Source organism: Eulemur rufifrons, chromosome 24 (genome assembly GCF_041146395.1).
Source record: "Eulemur rufifrons isolate Redbay chromosome 24, OSU_ERuf_1, whole genome shotgun sequence".
Classification (NCBI taxonomy): Eukaryota; Metazoa; Chordata; class Mammalia; order Primates; family Lemuridae; genus Eulemur; species Eulemur rufifrons.
In genome coordinates, this window is record NC_091006.1 from 8,809,058 (window position 1) to 8,829,174 (window position 20,117).

At 58.2% G+C, this 20,117-nt stretch overlaps 1 protein-coding gene across 1 annotated transcript in view; it reads left to right on the top strand.

Annotated features, from left to right (window-relative positions):
• The window catches only part of MEGF8 (multiple EGF like domains 8), a 38,970-nt gene that overhangs the window by 3,681 nt on the left and 15,172 nt on the right, over positions 1-20,117 (top strand). The window contains exons 2-27 of the mRNA XM_069458435.1: positions 1,920-2,083; positions 2,349-2,555; positions 3,348-3,528; positions 3,610-3,698; positions 4,234-4,649; positions 5,090-5,235; positions 5,361-5,483; positions 7,359-7,513; positions 7,757-7,876; positions 8,244-8,388; positions 8,466-8,629; positions 10,575-10,775; positions 11,202-11,402; positions 11,845-12,081; positions 12,981-13,099; positions 13,187-13,318; positions 13,406-13,519; positions 14,327-14,575; positions 15,047-15,246; positions 15,568-15,778; positions 15,878-16,127; positions 16,677-16,809; positions 18,745-18,992; positions 19,072-19,182; positions 19,350-19,468; positions 19,809-20,016. Of these exons, the coding sequence (XP_069314536.1) occupies positions 1,920-2,083; positions 2,349-2,555; positions 3,348-3,528; positions 3,610-3,698; positions 4,234-4,649; positions 5,090-5,235; positions 5,361-5,483; positions 7,359-7,513; positions 7,757-7,876; positions 8,244-8,388; positions 8,466-8,629; positions 10,575-10,775; positions 11,202-11,402; positions 11,845-12,081; positions 12,981-13,099; positions 13,187-13,318; positions 13,406-13,519; positions 14,327-14,575; positions 15,047-15,246; positions 15,568-15,778; positions 15,878-16,127; positions 16,677-16,809; positions 18,745-18,992; positions 19,072-19,182; positions 19,350-19,468; positions 19,809-20,016 (4,643 nt within the window). The remainder of the gene's footprint in view (positions 1-1,919; positions 2,084-2,348; positions 2,556-3,347; positions 3,529-3,609; positions 3,699-4,233; positions 4,650-5,089; positions 5,236-5,360; positions 5,484-7,358; positions 7,514-7,756; positions 7,877-8,243; positions 8,389-8,465; positions 8,630-10,574; positions 10,776-11,201; positions 11,403-11,844; positions 12,082-12,980; positions 13,100-13,186; positions 13,319-13,405; positions 13,520-14,326; positions 14,576-15,046; positions 15,247-15,567; positions 15,779-15,877; positions 16,128-16,676; positions 16,810-18,744; positions 18,993-19,071; positions 19,183-19,349; positions 19,469-19,808; positions 20,017-20,117) is intronic.

Below are 20,117 nucleotides of genomic sequence, written 5' to 3' on the forward strand. Positions count from 1 at the left end.
GGAAGCTAGCTGGTGGGAAGGGAAAGTATGTCACAGATCGAGGGAGAAGGGGACACCACGAGGCTGGTGTCCAGTGATCCTGGTGGGCGAGGATGAGGGCTGGGCCCTGGCTAGCACCCTGGCTCTGGGCTGGCAGGTTAGAGTCATCATCTCATTGAATGTTCACACCAGCCTTGGTGGGGAGAATTATCCCCATTTTCCAGTCAAGGAAACTGAGGCTGGGAGAGCCCATGGAACTGAGTCAAGATCACCCAGCCATTGCGAGTGTGGATGAGTATCTCCAGGATCCAGATGAGTGTACTGAGGGTCATGGGGGACAAGGCTGGCCCAGGGTCCTCCAGCAGGTCAGGGGCAGAGCTGGGATCTAGGTCTCCTAGTTTCCCGAGCCCAGAGGACTCCCCTGAGCTGCCTGCAGTGGTCTCGTAGTATGGGAGGTGGTCAACCGAGAACCTTCTGGAACCAGGACCTGGCAGAGAACAAGAACAATGACAGCTGACAGCGTTAGGGGTAGTGGCACTTACTACAATGTGCTAGGCCCTGTTGTGAGCACTTTATGTGCATTATCACCTCTCACATGGTCACAGTCAGATGTCAGCTGGGGCTGCAATCATCTGAATGTTCACCTGGGCTGGGTGTCCAAGAAGGTCCCTCCGGGGCTGGCAGCTGATGCTGTCTGTCAGCTGTCAGCTCAGCTGGACTGTTGGCTGGAACGCTTACGTGTGGCCTCTTCATGTGGCTTTGGCTTTTCATAGCATGACAGCTGTGTTCTGAGAAGGAGCATTTTACGAGGCCCAGATGAAAGTTGCAAGGCTTCTTATGACCTAGCCTTGGAAGTCCCACAGTGTCACTTCTGCTGCTGTTTTGCTTTCTTCTTTTTTTTAAAAAATTTTTTGTAGACATAGGGTCTAGCTGTGTTGCCCAGGCTGGTCTCGAACTCCTGGCCTCCGCCTCCCAAAGTGTTGGGATTACAGGTGTGAGCCACCATGCTCGGCCTCTGCTGCTCTTTATTTTTTTATTTTGTTTTTACCGTCTCTCCCTCCTCCCTGCTGCTCTTTATTGGTCAAGCAAGTCACTGCGGCTCTTTCTAGGTAAAAGGGGCAGGGAATTAGCTCTTGCCTTTTGATGGGAGCGGTAGCCTAGCAGTTTGAATCCACCACCGTAGCATCAGATCCCCACTTTACAGATGAGGAAGCAGATCCAGAGAGGGTAGGTTATTTGCCCAAGGTCACACAGCTCGTAGCTATTCAGTGGCAGAGTCAAAATTTGAGCCCGGGCAGTCTCGCTCCAGAGTCTGTGCCCATCGTCACCACAATAAACAGAGAGATGAGGCTCTGGTTGGGGACAGAGGGGAACTATGAGGCTCCAAGATGAGGCCTTTGTTCAGGGGCAAAAGAAGGACTCTTCCCTCAGGGCTCTGTTCACCCCGAAACAGCTCTCACGAGGCCCTTTGCTCACTGGGAGCAGCCTCTCTGCCAGGGGCTGCACCCTGACCCTCCGGCCCGGGCATATCTGAAGCTTAAGCATAGACAGGAAGAAAGAGACCTCAGGAGCAGCGTGGTGGCTGCTCTGTGCGACCATGGGAGGGGCTTTCCTCTCTCTGCACTTTATCTTCGCATCTGAACCGAAGCAGGGGTTCAGCCTGATCTCAGGAGGCCTTTCTAGGGCTGATATTGTAATTCCTTCTCTGGGCTCCTGTCTCTCTGGCTGTCACAGCTCTGACCTCCCTGGTCTCATAGCCCTATGAGACCCATAGCTATGAGACCAGGAGTCCCTCCAAGGCAGGGCCCAGGTCTGACCCATCTTTGAGCCCCCAGTATCGCTGGGAAGCAGGGTCTAGTGTTTGCGGGTGGGCTGCATGGAGGTGTGGGGGGAAGGTCTGCTTTTGGACCTGGCCCTCCCCCGCCATGCTCACCTCCCAGCTCCGAGCCCCCAGCACCGGATCCTGCTGGACTTCCTTTTCCTGGACACGGAATGCACGTACGACTACCTGTTCGTGTATGACGGTGACTCCCCCCGAGGGCCATTGCTTGCCAGTCTGAGTGGGAGCACCCGGCCTCCGCCCATCGAGGCTTCCTCGGGCAAGGTTGGTGCAGACGGGGGCTGTGGGGCCGTGGCCGGAGGGTCTAGGTGGGGTCTGGGGGAGAGAGGGATAGGTACATGGAGGGAAAGGAAAAAGAAGGGGAAGGACAGGGAGCTAGCAGGAGGGCATCAGAGAGACAAACACAGCGACAAAGGAAGGTGGAGAGAGACAAAGGATGTGGGTTCTGGGTCCCCCAGGGTGGGGTGGGGGTAGGAGTGGGGCACCCTCCCAGTCCGGTCCCCAGAGTCCAGCCCACCTTGTGCCACAGATGCTGCTGCACCTCTTCAGTGATGCCAACTACAACCTGCTGGGCTTTAACGCCTCCTTCCGCTTCTCCCTGTGCCCGGGCGGCTGCCAGAGCCACGGGCAGTGCCGGCCCCCGGGTGTGTGCGCCTGTGAGCCGGGCTGGGGGGGCCCGGACTGCGGCCTGCAGGAGTGCTCAGCCTACTGTGGCAGCCATGGCACCTGCGCCTCGGTGAGTCTGTTCCCACCTGTGTCCCCCTGGGGCCCTGATCTGTCGCCACTCCCACTGCGTCCCTCTCCTAGATCTGACCTTCTCCTGCATGAAACGCCCCCCACCCTCTCCCATGACAGCTACCCCCCTCCCCTTCCAGATGCCACCCTCACCTTCTACTCCAGCCCCGTCCCACCTTCACCTGTGGCCCTCTCCTGCCTGGGCCCACCCCACCCTCATCTACTCCCCACTGTCACCTGTGGACCCCACCCACCTTCCTCCTTCAGGCCCAACTCCCTTCTCCCACCCAGCCACTCTGTGTGGCACTGGGCCCCCTGCCATGACTTCCTGCATTTCACCAGTGGCTTGCACCTGAGCTGTGCCATCAACTTTGGGCTGGATCACACTTTGAGGCCTTCCTGCCTTGACCTTCCCCAATCTGAGCTCTTTCAGCCCAGGTTGAACTTTGACCTCACTGACCGTCTCTTCTCCAACCTGTCTTCTGTCTGTTCTCATTTCTCTCTGAGTCTTTCCTTTTTCTGTTGATCTGTCTTCTTTTTTCCACCTCTCTGCCTCCCTCTGGTTGTGTCACTGTGTCTGTCCCCTGTTTTTCTCTTGCTGTCTGTTTGCCTGTATCTTTCTTCCTGTTTCTGTCTCTCTCCCTTTCTCTCTCTCTCTTCCATTCTCTCCCATCCTATCTGTCTTTCCTACTCCCTTTTTCCCTGTGTCACTCTGGCTCTGTTTTACTGTGTCCCCTCCCCCATGTCTCTGTCTCTCTCTCTCTGTCCCTGCCTTTATGTCCCCTTCCCCCAGCCCCTGGGACCATGCCGCTGTGAGCCTGGCTTCCTGGGACGTGCCTGTGACCTGCACCTGTGGGAGAACCAGGGCGCTGGCTGGTGGCACAACGTGAGTGCCGGAGACCCTGCCTTCTCTGCCCGCATTGGGGCGGCTGGAGCCTTCCTGTCCCCACCAGGGCTGCTGGCTGTTTTTGGAGGTGAGCAGATGGGCTGAGGGTCTGGGGTCTGGAGGCCTGGCAGCCTACGGCTAGGGCTTGAGACCGTCCACCCCTCCGCAGGCCAGGACCTCAACAACGCCCTGGGTGACCTCGTCCTGTACAACTTCTCCACCAACACCTGGGAGCGCTGGGACCTGAGTCCTGCCCCGGTATGGCCCCTCCTCCACCCCAGCTGGTGGAACCTGTCCTCAGTCAGACCCAGCCATGGCCCCCCAGACTGTCACCTGTCACCCCCATACTCCTCCCACCCCCACAGCTTGATACAGAAACCTACCTCTCCTTGTTTTTGCCGTTTCTCTCTCTGATTTTCTTTGTCTTCCTCCTCTTCCTTCAGCTCTCCTTCTGTACCTTTCTGTGTGTCATCTCTCTGTTTTTGTCTGTCTGACTTCTGGTCTTCCACACTCTGGGTCTCTGGGTCTCTGTATCTCTGTGTCTGTCTCTCTGTCTGCTTTTCTCTGTCATTGCTGCTTCTGACTCTGTCTCGCTGCCTCCCCCTCCCTTACCGTGTTTCTCTGTCTCACCTTCTTTGTTTCTGTTCGCGGGTCTCTGTCCTGGTCTGCCTTTTCCTTTCCCTCTCTGTCTCTTTCTCTCCAACCCTTCGTATTTCTGTCTGTGCCCGGCTCAGACTCTCCCTGTGTCCCCATCTCTGTCCCTCTCCTTTACCTCCTTGTCTCTTCCTCACAGGCTGCCCGTCACTCCCACGTGGCTGTGGCCTGGGCCGGCTCCCTGGTGCTGATGGGTGGGGAGCTGGCCGACGGTTCGCTCACCAACGACGTGTGGGCCTTCAGCCCACTGGGCGGGGGCCACTGGGAGCTCCTGGCACCACCTGCCTCCAGCTCCTCGGGGCCCCCGGGCCTGGCAGGTCATGCAGCTGCCCTGGTGGATGACATCTGGCTCTATGTGTCTGGTGGCCGCACTCAGCACGACCTCTTCTCGTCCGGCCTTTTCCGTTTCCACCTCGACAGCACCAGTGGGGGCTACTGGGAGCAGGTGATTCCAGCAGGCGGGCGGCCTCCTGCCGCCACCGGCCACTCCATGGTGTTCCATGCCCCCTCCCGGGCCCTGCTGGTCCACGGTGGACACCGGCCCTCCACTGCCCGGTAAGTCACCTGCCACGACCCTGCTCCCCGGGGCCAGGCCTGGCCCAACGCCACGGGCCTTTAGTCTTTAGAGGTCTTTGCCCACTAACAGACTCCTGTGGTCATTCAGTCACTCCTTGCTTCATTTACTTACCATTCACTCAGCCACTCACACATTCTCTGATCTTTTATTCAATCTTTTAGTCAGTTGCCTCCCCCCACACTCCCATCCATCTATGCATTCAGCACACCCCTGCCTGGTGGCACCCCTTGCTACACTGATTGTGCAGGTAACCCAGAGATGAGTCCTGCGTCCTACCCACAGGGAACTTCTAGATCAAAGGGGACATAGACCCCGTCACGGCCAATCTCGACCCTGGGTGATCACACAGCTCTGAGAGCCCAGAGGAGACAGAGAGACTCTTCCTGCCCCAGCCCCTGCGCTGTCCTTCCTCCTGTAGGTTCTCTGTGCGCGTGAACTCCACTGAGCTTTTCCATGTGGATCGGCGGGTGTGGACGACGCTGAAGGGCCGGGATGGGCTTCAGGGCCCGAGGGAGCGAGCCTTCCACACGGCCAGTGTCCTGGGCAACTACATGGTGGTCTATGGTGAGGCGCTCCCACTCTCCCCGCCTGCTGCAAGGGGCCTGAGCCGAACCTGAGCTGAGACTCCCTGCATGGGTGTCCCCACCTCCCCCAGGCTCGCCAGCTGTGCCCCTTTCCTCCTTTCCCAGGGGGCAACGTGCACACCCATTACCAGGAGGAAAAGTGCTACGAAGATGGCATCTTCTTCTACCACCTTGGCTGCCATCAGTGGGTGTCGGGGGCCGAGCTTGCCCCGCCAGGAACCCCTGAGGGTGAGTGGCTCCTCTCTTTCCCTGAGGGTCCCACCTCCCCTGACAGTGAATCTGGGCTGAAGCCACCTCAGTCCTTGTTGGGATGAGCCGGACATCCTGCTGGAACCAGCCTCCGGCGGCAAGCCTGGGCTGGAGACCGGACGGGGCAGTGTTACCATAGAGATGGGAGGCAGTTACAGGGACATCAGATCTAGGTTCCAATCCAGGTTTTGCCACTTTCCAGCTGCCCCAGGGAAATGCCTAAGAGGCAGTGATTTTTTCAAGGTCACAGTGGGCAAGTGGCAGAACCAGGCTGGTTGGCAGCAAACAACCATCTGTACAAAAACCATCACTTAATCTGTCTGTGCCTCAGTTTCCTCATCGGTATAACGAGGATTGTAATAAAATGCCATTGGGCTATTGTGAGAGTAAATTGAGATGATGGCGAGAGAACGATGCCCAGTGAAAGGGCTTGACACGTTATCTTTCTAACAGCAGCGAGGGGCCGGCTGCAGGGCCAGAGAGCCCACCAGAGAGGGGACGTGGAGACACCTTTCACACTCACTAGATCAGAGACTGCTCTGAGAGTGGGAAGAAAGCCACAGGTCCTCTCCTCAGAAGATGCTGTCCCCACAAGCTGGCCATATCATTTCAGGGGGCTGTGGGCTTCCCAGAGGCCATCTCTTTACTCCTGCTCCCTGAAAAGAAGAGAAGACAGGGGACAGGCATAAGGAAGGAACATTAACACTTAAGGGGTGGGAAGGAGGAAAGGTCCCCAAAGGAGCCCTTTGTGACCATCAGGAATAAAGCCCAGGCCTGGCATTTGAGGCCCCTGTTCCAGGTCTCCTCTGCCTACCCTTGTCCTTCCTTGAGGCCCCTTTGCTGGACAGGGAAGAGTGTGAGGTTTCTGGAGCCTTTTCCTCCTCCACAGTTTGTGATTCCCTGGACCACACCCTCTGTGCTTACAGAGTATACGGGTCAGTAAGAGGGTGGGGAAGTCACCATTCACTGACCAGTTACCTGTCAGTCGGGACTCTTGGCTGTAAGTGACAGAAACCCAACCCAACTGGCTTAAGCAACAAGGAGAATTTCTTGGCTCACTTGAGTGACAACTACAGGGACTGGCGTCAGGCTGGGCTTGATCCAGGTGCTCACGTGATGGCATCAACATGTCTCGCTCCAGTTCTCAGCTGGGTTTACTTCAGTTTCTATCTAGCAGGTTTGCCTTTTGTAGATGGTCACAAGCAGCTCTTGGATTATATCTTACCGCCCTAAAATGCCCAGAGAGAAGAGAGTGCCTTTTTCCCAAGAATTGTAGGAATCGGGTCCTGTGCTCATCCCTAATCGCTGAGACTGATAGGCCTGGGCTCAGAGGCCCTGTCCCAGAGGCAGGGACAGCTCGACTTGAGTCTCAGGGACTGGGAGTGGGAGAGGGTGGTTGTCCAGAGGAGAATCAGAGGCTGTCACCAGAAGACAGGCTGGTGCTAAACAAAAGTGGGGAGACCTGGGCAGCCTGCTGAGGGCTCAGCGATTCTTCTACAGTCCTCCCAGCAGGATAATGGTTCCATTTATAGAGGAGGAGACCAAGATACAGAGTTCAGTCTCCCGCCCAAGGCCACACAGCTAATCGGTAGTTGATCCAGGATTTAAACCCAGGTCTTTCTGATTCCAAAGATCATGATTTGGGCAGGGGTGTAGGAGCTCAGAGAGGTGAGAGAATTTTAGCTAGTACAGAGCCAGGCTGGGAGGGTTTCCTTGGGCAGGAGGGGTCAAAGCAGCAACTGGAAGGCTGGGCGGAGCCTCCGGAGAATCCAGTGTTGTCCCCTGGGCAGGGGAGCCATGGAGGTGAGGGTGGGACGGGGAGTCTAATGTTCTTGGGGGTCTGTATTCGCCTAGGCCGAGCGGCGCCTCCCAGTGGTCGGTACTCACATGTGGCGGCGGTGCTTGGTGGCAGCGTCCTGTTGGTGGCTGGGGGGTACAGCGGCCGGCCCCGCGGGGACTTGATGGCCTACAAGGTGCCCCCGTTCGTGTTCCAGGCACCTGCCCCTGATGTGAGCACTGGGGTGGTAGGGAAAGGGTGGCTGGGGGGAGGAGGTAGCATGGTTCCCACAGGTGAGGGAGAAAGTCGGGAAGGGGTCCTAACACCGTGAGGAGGAGGTCCCTGGGGAGATAGGGGGTCCCTGGGGCTGGGGGAGGAGCAGTCAGGCTCTCCTGGGATGACTAAAGTGAGTGATGACTCAGGAGGCAGGCCCAGGTCTGAGCAGCCTCGTCCTTTTCCCCTCGTCTCCCTGCAGTACCACCTGGACTACTGCTCCATGTACACAGACCACAGCGTCTGCTCCCGGGACCCCGAATGCAGCTGGTGTCAGGCAGCCTGCCAAGCTGCACCCCCTCCTGGGACTCCCTCTGGGGCTGTGAGTGACTGCCTGGGACCCTCTGTCCCCTAGCACAGAGCCCTGCCCTCAGTGTCTCCTTCTGCCTAAACGAGGACTTCCCCCCAATTGGGAGACTTGTTTTCTCCCCTAAGACCCTCATTCCTGACTCCCGACTGCTGACCCCTGAACCTTTGCCTCCCCACCCACCGCCTGCCCGATGCTTTTGAGCTTGTGACCCTGTCCCTGGATCCCCCAACCTCTTGACCTCCCACATTCCAATGCTGCTTTCAGTTCCCTGTTCTCCACTTTTCTGGCCCCTTCTACCTGGGACCCCAGTGTCTACAGTCCTTCCCCAATCCCTTGAGCCCCTGTGGACAATGAGCCCTGTCCCCTGCCCTCTTTGCAGTGTCCAGCCGCCAGCTGTCTGGGCCTGGGCCGCCTCCTGGGTGACTGCCAGGCATGCCTGACCTTCAGCAGCCCCACAGGCCCTCCCCGGGGGCCTGGCGCCCTGGGCTGGTGCGTGCACAACGAGAGCTGCCTGCCTCAGCCTGGTGAGTGTCCGGCGGCAGTGGGGGAGGGGCAGCAGAGCACCCACACTGAACCCCAGTCGCCCACCTTGTCCTCCCAGAGCAGGCCCGCTGCCGAGGGGAGCAGATCTCAGGCACTGTGGGCTGGTGGGGGCCTGTACCTGTCTTCGTCACGTCGCTGGAGGCCTGTGTCACCCAGAGCTTCCTGCCTGGCCTGCACCTGCTTACCTTCCAGCAGCCGCCCAACACCTCCCAGCCCGACAAGGTGGGGAGCCAGGAGACAGGGCCCAGAGTGGAGTGTTGATGGCCCTGGTCCTAGAGTTTTTTTCCAAATTGACCTTTATGACTTTTGCATTTACCCCGAAACATTTTCCATTTGAGGGTCTGATTTTCCTATGGGACTTACAAAAATTTTGTATTATGGTAAAACGTACATAAAATTTACCATTATTGACATTCAGCATATTTACAGTATTGTGCAGCCATCACCACTCTCTAGCTACAGAACATTTTCATCACCCCAGAAAGAAACCTGGACTCATTAAGTAGTCGCTCTCCACTCCCCTCTCCTCCTACCCCCTGGCAACCGCCCATCTGATTTCTGTCTCTGGATTTGCCAGCTCTGGACATATCAAGTAAATAAGGTCATATAACATGTGGCCTTTTGTGTCTGACTTCTTCCCCGCTTTGCATAATGTCTTCAGTGCTCATCTGTGTTGTAACTTCATTCAAAAGGGAACTCTTTTTTTTTTTTTTTTTTTGAGACATGGTCTCACTCTGTTGTTGCCCAGGCTAGAGTGCTGTGGCGTCAGCCTAGCTCACAACAACCTCAAACTCCTGGGCTCAAGTGATCCTCCTGCCTCAGCCTCCCGAGTAGCTGGGACTTCAGGCATGCACCACCATGCCCGGCTAATTTTTTCTATATATATTTTTAGCTGTCCAAATCATTTTTTCCTATTTTTAGTAGCGATGGGGTCTCGCTCTTGCTCAGGCTGGTCTTGAACTCCTGACCTCGAGCAATCCACCCGCCTCGGCCTCCCAGAGTGCTAGAATTACAGGCGTGAGCCACCACGCCTAGCCAAAAGGGAACTCTTTTATGGTTAAATAATATTCCATCATATGAGTCTACCACATTTTGTTTATCCATTCATCTGCCAATGGAAATTTGGGTTGTTTACATCTTTTGGCTATTGTGAATAGTGCTGCTATGAACACTTGTATACAGGTTTTTGTTTGAACACCCTGTCTTTTTTGTTTGTTTGTTTGCTCTGTTGCCCAGGCTAGAGTACCGTGGCGTCAGCCTAGCTCACAGCAACCTCAAACTCCTGGGCTTAAGCAATCCTCCTGCCTCAGCCTCCCGAGTAGCTGGGACTACAGGCATGCGCCACCATGTCCAACTAATTTTTTGTATATATATTTTTAGTTGTCCAGCTAATTTCTTTCTATTTTTAGTAGAGATGGGGTCTCACTCTTGCTGAGGCTGGTCTTTAACTCCTGACCTTGAGTGATCCTCCCGCCTCGGCCTCCCAGAGTGCTAGGATTACAGGCGTGAGCCACCATGCCTGGCCATAAATGTGACGTTTTATTATTTTTCTTTCTTGCACACAAAAAGTAGTATATTATCCATATTATATCACCACTTCCTTTTTTTCTTCATACATCCTGGCAAGCTTCCCATAACAGAACTTGGGAAACACCCCCATTCTTTTTTTATAGCTATGCAATATTCCATTTATATTCTAACACCATAGTGCTGCAGTTTATTTGAATAGCCTCCCACTGATGAACACTTGGGTTGTTCCAGTCTTCTCCTATTAGAAAATCATGCACAAGCAAAATAAATCCTACACTGTATCCGTCATTTGCATGTGGATCTGGGCTTCTAAGGGCTTAGGTGGAAAGGTGGGGACTTGGGGAAGAAGTTACTAAAGGGTCTGGTCCTGGAGTGTTAAAGTGACATGGAAGTGGCCAGGGCCAGGGGTAAAGGCGGGCTCTGAGACCCTGTTGTCTCAATTTGAGTCTTGCCTCTTTTGCCAGAGTGGCCTTCATCAAGCCACCCTGCCCCCAGCTTCAGTCTCTCACTGGGTAAAATGGGGAAGAACGTTGGGTTGACGGGTCTTTTCTGGCTCTGATGTGGCCTGGGGGGTATGGAGACTTGGGGACAGTCCAGAGAGGGACTCACACATGTGCCCCATTCCCGGCTGGCACAGGTCTCAATTGTCCGCAGTACGACCATCACCCTTACACCCAGCGCAGAGACAGATGTGTCCCTGGTCTACCGTGGCTTCATCCACCCACTGCTGCCAGGAGGGCCAGGCGGGTCAGGGGCTGAGGACGTGGCCGTGTGGGCCCGGGCCCAGCGCCTACATGTCCTGGCCCGGATGGCCCGTGGCCCTGACACAGAGAACATGGTGAGGGTGCTTGGGACATTTGTAGGGGGGGGGTTATGACACATATGGGGGCTGGGGGTGTGGTGCGGGGCTCGTGTGGTGATTTGAAGGTTCTGGGGAGGAATCGGAGGCGTGGGATCTAGCCCTAGTGGGTGAGCGAGGGCTCTGGGGTTCTCATTTGGGAACAGAATTTGGGGGAACGTTGAAGAAGGTGAGGAAGGTCTGAGTCAGGCTTCCCTGAGGAGTCAGAGTCCCCTGAGGAGGAGTTGGGTTGCTGGGGTGGGGCTGGGGTGCTTTGGAAGTTCTTGGGATCTAAGGAGCCCTGAGGCCCACTCCCCTTCCCAGGAGGAGGGTGCTAGGTGGGTTTGGGGCTCTTGGAGGCTTCAGGGGTCTGAGAAGGAATGTGAAGGATTCTGAGGCCCCTGTGTGTCTCTCACCCCTACCCAGGAGGAGGTGGGGCGCTGGGTGGCTCAGCAGGAGAAGGAGACGAGGCGGCTGCAGCGCCCAGGGTCTACTCGCCTCTTCCCAATGCCTGGGCGGGGCCACAAGTACGCGGTAGAGATCCGGGGCCAGCTCAACGGCTCGGCGGGCCCTGGGCACAGCGAGCTCACTCTGCTCTGGGATCGGACTGGTGTGCCAGGCGGCAGTGTGAGTAGCCCGGATCCGGCCTCTGACCCTAGCCCTGGCCCTAGCCGTAGATCCCCTGCGCTTTCTGAACCCCAGGCCACAAACTTGAACTCCCTGGATCCTGACCTCTGACTTCTGACTCCTTGACTCTTGGTCTCTGAACTCTGAACCTCACCTTGAACCCTCAGGACCCCAACCTCTGGCTCCCTACCCTGACCTGATCCCATATTTTGAGCCCTGTCCACATCTCGTTCCCTGACCCTGCTGACCCTGACCTCTGCCCTCCATACTTTGATCTCTCGATCCCTCAGACCCTGACCCTCTTCATCTACCGAGTCCCTAAAGCCTGGCTTCCGCATGCCCGAGTTCTCGCCCTGGTCTCCAGACCGTACCTCTGGCTAGCTCGAGACTCTGACCCCTACCCTGAGCCTTGACTCCTCCCCCTCACATGACCCTCCTGCAGGAGATCTCCTTCTTCTTCCTGGAGCCCTACCGCTCGGCGGCCTGTGCCTCCTACTCCTCCTGCCTGGGCTGCTTGGCAGACCAGGGCTGCGGCTGGTGCCTGACCAGTGCCACCTGCCACCTGCGCCAGGGCGGGGCCCACTGCGGGGACGATGGGGCTGGTGGATCCCTGCTGGTGCTGGTGCCTGCCCTCTGCCCACTCTGCGAGGAGCATCGAGACTGCCACGCCTGCACCCAGGTGCCCGAGGGCCCCCAGGGGAGGTCTCAAGATGGAGGTGGCCAGAGCAAGCGACTGGGAAAAGCCCCCTAGAGCTGGCCTGGGCAGTCCAGGGGCTCCCTGGTGGGGGGTTGGGGGCACAGCTGGGGCTGTTGTCCTTGATCTGCAGGCAAGAGCCAGGTGGGGAGTGGGGGAGATGGGCTGGGAGACATAGGCACCCGGGAGTCAGGGCTCTCCCTATTGCAGGAGCCAGAAAATGCAACTCAACCCTCTGTCACCAGTGGGGGGGACTTGTGAGTTCAGGCATGCAGAGCCCGGAGTAGGTCTTTCAGCGTGCTGTCTCCGCAGTTAAATACTGTCAGGCGTCCCTCTCCCTCCAGTCTGCATCTTCTTCCCAGGGAGGGTTCATCCCTTGTGAGTAGCAGGGAAGCCACCAGGGCTCCAGGCTTCCATCCACCCCTGCTCAGTCCCAAGTGGAGTGAGCCTTTCTCTCCGTCTCCCACCCCGCCCCACCGCCACCCACCAGTTCAACAGAAGTCCCAGAATCGCGTTTCATTGGCTCTGGCTGGGCCTCGTGGAGGCCCCTGGACCAATGACTGAGGTTGCAGGAAGGGAGTGTGGTCCTTCGCCCACCTTTGGATCCTGAGGATTGAATCAGCCCCACCGGGATGACACAGAAGGGGTGCTGTTGTCCAGAGATGGGGATGGGTGCCAGGCAGGCAGACCCATGGATGTCTGGGGCTGAAGGGGAAGGTGCAGAGAGGCAGGCAGCTGGGGAGGGAGTTGGATCCGGAGGTGGTCCCTGGAGTGGGGCCGGCGAGGGAGGCAGCTGCTTGTTGAGCAGGTGGTGGGGTGGGCACTGGGAGCCCAAAGGAGTGGGATAAGCGGGGTTCTGCCTCCTCTGTCCAACCACCCCCCAGGACCCCTTCTGCGAGTGGCATCAGAGCACCAGCCGCAAAGGGGACGCAGCGTGCAGCCGGCGGGGCCGTGGTCGGGGTGCCCTGAAGAGTCCGGAGGAGTGTCCCCCGCTCTGCAGCCAGTGAGCTGGCTGGGGCCTGGGAGCAGGCGGGTGGGTGTGCCTGGGGACTGGGCTGGGCCTTGGAGTGACCTGGCCCCCCGCCCCCAGGCGCCTGACGTGTGAGGACTGCCTGGCCAACTCCAGCCAGTGCGCCTGGTGCCAGTCTACTCACACCTGCTTCCTATTTGCCGCCTACCTGGCCCGGTACCCGCACGGGGGCTGCCGTGGCTGGGATGACAGGTGCGATACCTGGGGTGTGGATCACGGAGGGAGGGTTCCACCCGAGGGTCCTGGACTCTTGACCCCCCCACCCCTGTGGCCCTACAGTGTGCACTCAGAGCCACGGTGCCGGAGCTGTGATGGCTTCCTGACCTGCCATGAGTGTCTGCAAAGCCACGAGTGTGGCTGGTGTGGCAACGAGGACAACCCCACACTGGGACGGTGAGCCCAGGCGGTGGCAGGGGTGCTTGGCCCTCCTACCCCTGTCATCGGTCATTCTGACAGCCACCTTGTTTCTCTGCCCTTCGGCCCGACCCATGTGGCTGCCTTTCCTTTCCTTACTGTCGTCTGTCTCTGCTTTTCTCCCCTTCCGCTTTCTCTGTTTGTTCTCCTTTTCTCGGTCTCTCGGACTCGTTTTCTCTCACCTTTCCTTCTTTTTTTTCTTTCTCCTTGCCTTTCTGTTTTCATTTCTCTTCTTCTCTCCCTTTCCCTTTCTTCTGTCTTTTATTTTATTTTTTTTTTTTTTTGAGACAGAGTCTCACTCTGTTGCCCGGGCTAGAGTGAGTGCCATGGCTTCAGCCTAGCTCACAGCAACCTCAAACTCCTGGGCTCAAGCGATCCTCCTGCCTCAGCCTCCCGAGTAGCTGGGACTACAGGCATGCGCCACCATGCCCGGCTAATTTTTTGTATATATATATTTTAGTTGTCCATATAATTTCTTTCTATTTTTAGTAGAGACGGGGTCTCACTCTTGCTCAGGCTGGTCTCGAACTCCTGACCTCGAGCGATCCACCCGCCTCGGCCTCCCAGAGTGCTAGGATTACAGGCGTGAGCCACCGCGCCCGGCCTCTTCTGTCTTTTAAATCTTTTTTTGTCTGCGACTGCTCTGGTTTCTCTGTCTCTCTCTCTCTCTCCATGCTCATATTTCTGTTTCTCTGCCTCTGACTGGCCTCGCTCCCTGTCAGTTTCCCTGTCCCCTAGGTGTTTCTATGTTGTCCCCCCAACCTTCTTCAATCTTCCTTCCTGCAGGTGCCTACAGGGAGACTTCTCGGGGCCCCGGGGAGGGGGTAACTGCTCCCTGTGGGTCGGGGAGGGCCTGGGGCTGCCCGTGGCCCTCCCTGCCCGCTGGGCGTACGCCCGCTGTCCTGACGTGGATGAGTGTCGTCTGGGCCTGGCCCGGTGCCACCCGAGGGCGACCTGCCTGAACACGCCCCTCAGCTACGAGTGTCACTGCCAGCGGGGCTACCAGGGTGATGGCATCACACACTGCAACCGCACGTGAGTGAGGCAGGGGTTGCCATGGAGATATCGCCCCAGGGCTGGGGCTCACGAGGATGGAGGGAGCAAGCCATCATGGCACTGGGATTCCGTCCATGGAACCAGCATCTCCAATTAGCCTGGGGTTTTTACCTTGTAGGCTAGGTCCTCATTAGAGTGACAGGGTCCCCAGCATAACTCTAGTTACCATGGAAACAGTTCACCCCTAAGCTGTGGGCCATAGTCTTCAGTGCCATGGAGATGGAGGAGGACCCAGTTGAAAGGTGTTTTCACAGTGGTGCCATGTGGTTGCTATGGAGACAGGCATGATGATGTGTGATGGAGTTACCTTGGAGACAGGGTCACCCACATAGCTCAGAACCATGGAAACAGGCAGGGGCTTTGATGGGGTTGCGGTGGATGGAGATGATGGGGGCCTTGGGAGCTCTGGGCCTGTCTGGCCCTTTCCCCACCCCTGACATGGCCCCTCAGGTGCCTGGAGGACTGTGGCCACGGTGTGTGCAGCGGACCCCCGGACTTCACCTGCGTGTGTGACCTGGGCTGGACGTCCGACCTGCCCCCGCCCACGCCCGCCCCGGGCCCCCCTCCCCCCCGCTGCTCCCGGGACTGTGGCTGCAGCTTCCACAGCCACTGCCGCAAGCGGGGGCCTGGCTTCTGCGATGAGTGCCAGGGTGAGCAGCCTCATCCCCAGTCCTGGGTCTGGCCTTGGGCCTCCTCCCTCTCAGGCTCCAGCTTCTGCTGTGAGTGGGCCTCGGGCTCCCCTTGAGCAGCTCTGGGTCCCCGGCCCCACTCCCAGCTCCTGACTCGGACAGGTTTCGGTGTGACCAATCTCAGTTCCCCCTCTTGGGACTTGCTGTTTCCCCCCAGTCTGGGCCTTGGTTTCTCTCCTTTGAAGCAGCTGGGAGGGGGTCAGGGATCAGCTAAGCCAGTTGGTCTGGGCCCCTTCCTGTCCTTGTCACTGACCTGTGTCCCACCTGCTGGGGCCTCCACAGACTGGACCTGGGGGGAGCACTGCGAACGGTGCCGGCCTGGCAGCTTCGGCAATGCCACGGGCTCGGGCGGCTGCCGGCCCTGCCAGTGCAACGGGCACGGGGACCCACGCCGTGGCCACTGTGACAACCTCAGTGGGCTCTGCTTCTGCCAGGACCACACTGAGGGTGCCCACTGCCAGCTCTGCTCCCCAGGCTACTACGGGGACCCCCGGTGAGCTAGGGCTTCAGCCAGGGCTGGGTAGGGTGGCCTCGGGGACATGGAGGGGTGGGGCAGGACTGGTCTGACACTGGCTCTCCTCCATCTTCCCAGGGCTGGTGGCTCCTGCTTCCGGGAGTGTGGGGGTCGCACCCTCCTCACCAACGTGTCCTCAGTGGCACTGGGCTCACGCCGGGTTGGGGGGCTGCTGCCTCCAGGTGGCGGGGCTGCGAGAGCCGGGCCTGGCCTGTCCTATTGTGTGTGGGTTGTCTCAGCCACCGAGGTGCTACAGCCCTGTGCCCCGGGGACCCTCTGTCCCCCACTCACCCTCACCTTCTCCCCTGACAGCAGCACCCCCTGCACGGTGAGCACTGAGGAGGCTAGGGTCAGGCCCACGCACCGGAACCTTGTCCCCCCAACCCCAGATCCGCAGACAGACCCTAACTGGATGTTGCTGTCTTTATTTTGATCCTTCAAACCCCCAACTCTGCTCCTCAGATCCCAGCCCTTTGTTCCTAAGCCCATAGACCCTCCTGTTTCCCAGATCACTTCCTGTTTTCTGAATTCCCATCCCCCAGTCTCCAGATCCGCGAACTCTCCTCTCCCAAACCGGGGATGGTACGTTGTTACACCTGTGTGCCAACTCGGATCGACTGGCCGCAGCTGCCGGGAGCTGTGTATTGAGAAAGAGGCTCAGTGCAGGGGTGCCTGGTCTGTTGGCCATGTCTGCTTTGGACACAGGGTGGGCAGTGGTGGCCTCTGTGCCACAGTGTGACAGTCTGCCCTGGATGTTCAGATAGCCCATTTCCCGGTGTCAGATGGCCCTCTCCTCTGGAGCCCGTCCCCTCCCTGGCCCCAGGTGCCCTCTTTCTCGTCCTCGTTGTTCTCTAATCTTTGACTCTCACCCCTCCAGCTGAGCTACGTCCTGGCCTTTGACGGATTCCCACGCTTCCTGGACACGGGTGTCGTCCAGTCGGACCGCAGCCTCATAGCTGCCTTCTGTGGCCAGCGGCGGGACAGGCCGCTCACGGTGCAGGCCCTATCTGGTATGGGTGCTGGGGGAAGTGGGGTCTCTCTGCCCTGGGCTGTGTATCCCTCACCCCTAAACTCGCCACCTGAAGTGGGATCAGGACCCAGCTTGACTCTGCCACTGACTTGCTGGGTGATGTAGTCCCTCGTCATCCCTGGGCCTCAGCTGCCTCAGTTTCCCCAGTTAAGAGGAAATAGGATTGTGCTCTCTGGGCCACCGCTCTGGAGAGACGGGCTGAGCGGGACGTGCCTTTGGAGCATGTCGGATGTGGCTGATGTGAGCGCCCCTGAGCAGTTCCTTAGCCTGTGCTTCTCAACCAGGAGTGATTTTTGCCCCTCGGAGGCCATTTGGCAATGTCTGGGGACATTTCGATCATCATGACCAGGGGAATGACTGGCACCTAGTAGGTGGAGGCCAGAGATGCTGCTGTGTGTTCTGTCATGCACACGACAGCCCCATGACAAAGAATTACCAGGCCCCAAACACCAACAAGTGCTGAGAGGCCAAGAAACCCCGCATGGTCTGACGGAGACACGGAGACACAGGGGAAAGAATTTGCTACCCGCAACAGTTAAAGGGCCTGAGTTTGGGAAAGCTTTGCTACATGTTGTAAACCAGAGTGGCTCCAAGGCTGGGAGACAAACGGGCAAAGGGACTAGGTTGCAGTTGGCCTGCTGGAGACTGCATGAGCCCCCAGGCCCCTAGAGCTGAGCTGGTTTCCTTTCACTGGCAAATGTTTACTGAGGGCCAGGTGTGGTGGCTCACACCTGTAATCCTAGCACTCTGGGAGGCCGATGCGGGAGGATTGCTTGAGCTCAGAAGTTCAAGACCAGCCTCAGCAAGAGCGAGACCCCATCTCTACTAAAAATAGAAAGAAATTATATGGACAACTAAATATATATATAGAAAAAATTAGCCAGGCATGGTGGCGCATGCCTGTAGTCCCAGCTACTCGGGAGGCTGAGGCAGGAGGATCGCTTGAGCCCAGAAGTTTGAGGTTGCTGTGAGCTAAGCTGATGCCACGGCACTCTAGCCCGGGCAACAGAGCAAGACTCTGTCTCAAAAAAAAAAAAAAAAAATTGTTTACTGAGCACCTGCGGTGAGCCAGGCCCCAGCCAGACCCTGCAGATACAGCAGTGAAGGAGAGACACAGGCGCTGCCCTCGGGTATTCGTGGGGTGGGATGCAAACTGCCTGCCACAAAGCATGCTCAGGGGAGTCACGCCTTTGCTGAGGACTGGGAGGGAGTGGAAAGGAGTGGGTACCTCGCCCCACCTGGGGAGCCGGGAGGGCTTCCTGGGGAAGGTGAAATTTGACTTGCGGCATGAAGCCAGAGGTGTGGTGGCACGAGGCTCCTCCGGGTGGAGCAGTAGCAGGTGCCAAGGCTCTGAGACCAGGAAGGGGCCAGGAGGCGCTGGGGTTCAGAGAGCAGGGAGAGTGGAGGGTCATGAGGTTGGAGGATCAGCAGGGCTCTGTGAGCTCCAGGGGGACTCTTTGTTTACATATAACTTTATTAAGGCATGTTTTACGTATCCTAACCATGATATCATTAATTCTGCCTCTTCAAACCCAGTCTTCCATAAGAGCAGTAGGGAGCTATGGAAGGTTTGTGTTTCTGAGGATCACTGGGCTGCTGCGAGGGTGGGGTGTAGGCAGCCAGGGAGACTGGCAGGGGTTGGGGACACCAGTGTCCAGGCGAGACAGGACGCTGGTTTGGACAGCCACCAAGGAGGTGGCAAGCGATGGGTGAGCTTGAGCGATTCAGGCTTTCAAATCGATGGAACTAGATGGTTGGCCGAGGGTGTTCAGGAGAATGGTTAATTGTGACGGTGAGTATAAATGCTGGGGCCTCGCTCCCCTGCCCAGTCACTCTGGGGTTTCCCAATGCCCGGGGGTGGAGCAGTGCCTGGAGTGTGGCTTCACCGTAAGCCTCCGGCCTGTCTCTCCCGCAGGGCTGCTGGTGCTACACTGGGAGGCCAACGGCTCCTCGTCCTGGGGCTTCAACGCCTCAGTGGGCTCTGCCCGCTGTGGGTCAGGGGGCCCTGGGAGCTGCCCTGTCCCCCAGGAGTGCGTGCCCCAGGATGGAGCTGCAGGCGCGGGGCTCTGCCGATGTCCCCAGGGCTGGGCTGGCCCACACTGCCGCATGGCTCTGTGTCCTGAGAACTGCAATGCCCACACTGGGGCAGGGACTTGTAACCAGGTACAGGTGGAACAGGGCAAGCCGGGTGGGACAGGGGTGGTGATCGGGACTCCCTTGAGCCTCTTTCTGTTGTCCGCAGAGCCTGGGTGTGTGCATCTGCGCTGAGGGCTTTGGGGGCCCCGACTGTGCCACGAAGCTGGATGGCGGGCAGCTGGTCTGGGAGACCCTCATGGACAGCCGCCTCTCAGCTGTGAGTTGTGGGCGCTCCCTCTCTGGGGACATGCCACACAGTCCACCTCCTGGATCATTCTCCCACCCCCACTCCTGGAACCACCCCCAGACCCTATACCCAGGCCTGACACTTTGTCATGATGTTAGCCTGACCCCTGACTCCCCCACCCCCACTCCCACCCCCAGGACACTGCTAGCCGCTTCCTGCACCGCTTGGGACACACCATGGTGGAGGGACCTGATGCCACCTTGTGGATGTTTGGGGGCCTAGGCCTGCCCCAGGGGCTGCTGGGAAACCTGTACAGGTGAGGACAGCCCTGGGGAGGTGGGATACCTGAAGGAGAGAAGGTCACCTGAGGGGATGCTGAGATAACTATCACCTAAGAGTCACTTCAGGGGCGTGTGGAAAAACCTCTAAGGTGACTGACACCCCAAAGGATGCTGGGACATTTGTCATAGGAGGCTCACCTGTGGACACCTGGGAACCAGGGTACTTACTTGGGTGGTGCTACCCCAGGGGATGGTAAGATGATTGTCATAGGAAGGTTACCCCAGGGGCTGCTGGGACATCTGTCAGGGAGGGTCGCCTTTAAGGATGCTGGGAGGACTGTGTATTGAAGCTGCTTTTTTGCACGTTGGCCTCAGGTACTCAGTGAGTGAGCGGCGGTGGACACAGATGCTGGCAGGAGCCGAAGATGGGGGCCCAGGCCCGTCACCCCGCTCCTTCCACGCAGCTGCCTACGTGCCCGCTGGCCGTGGTGCCATGTACCTGCTGGGGGGACTCACAGCTGGAGGTGTCACCCGTGATTTCTGGGTCCTCAACCTCACCACCCTGCAGTGGCGGCAGGAGAAGGTGAGCATCTCTCCCTCCCCCTCCCGCAGCCCCGCCCCAGGCCCTAGCAAAGGCAGCCACAGCAGCTCCTGCTGGCTTTGCCGCCAGAAGAAACTGTAGAA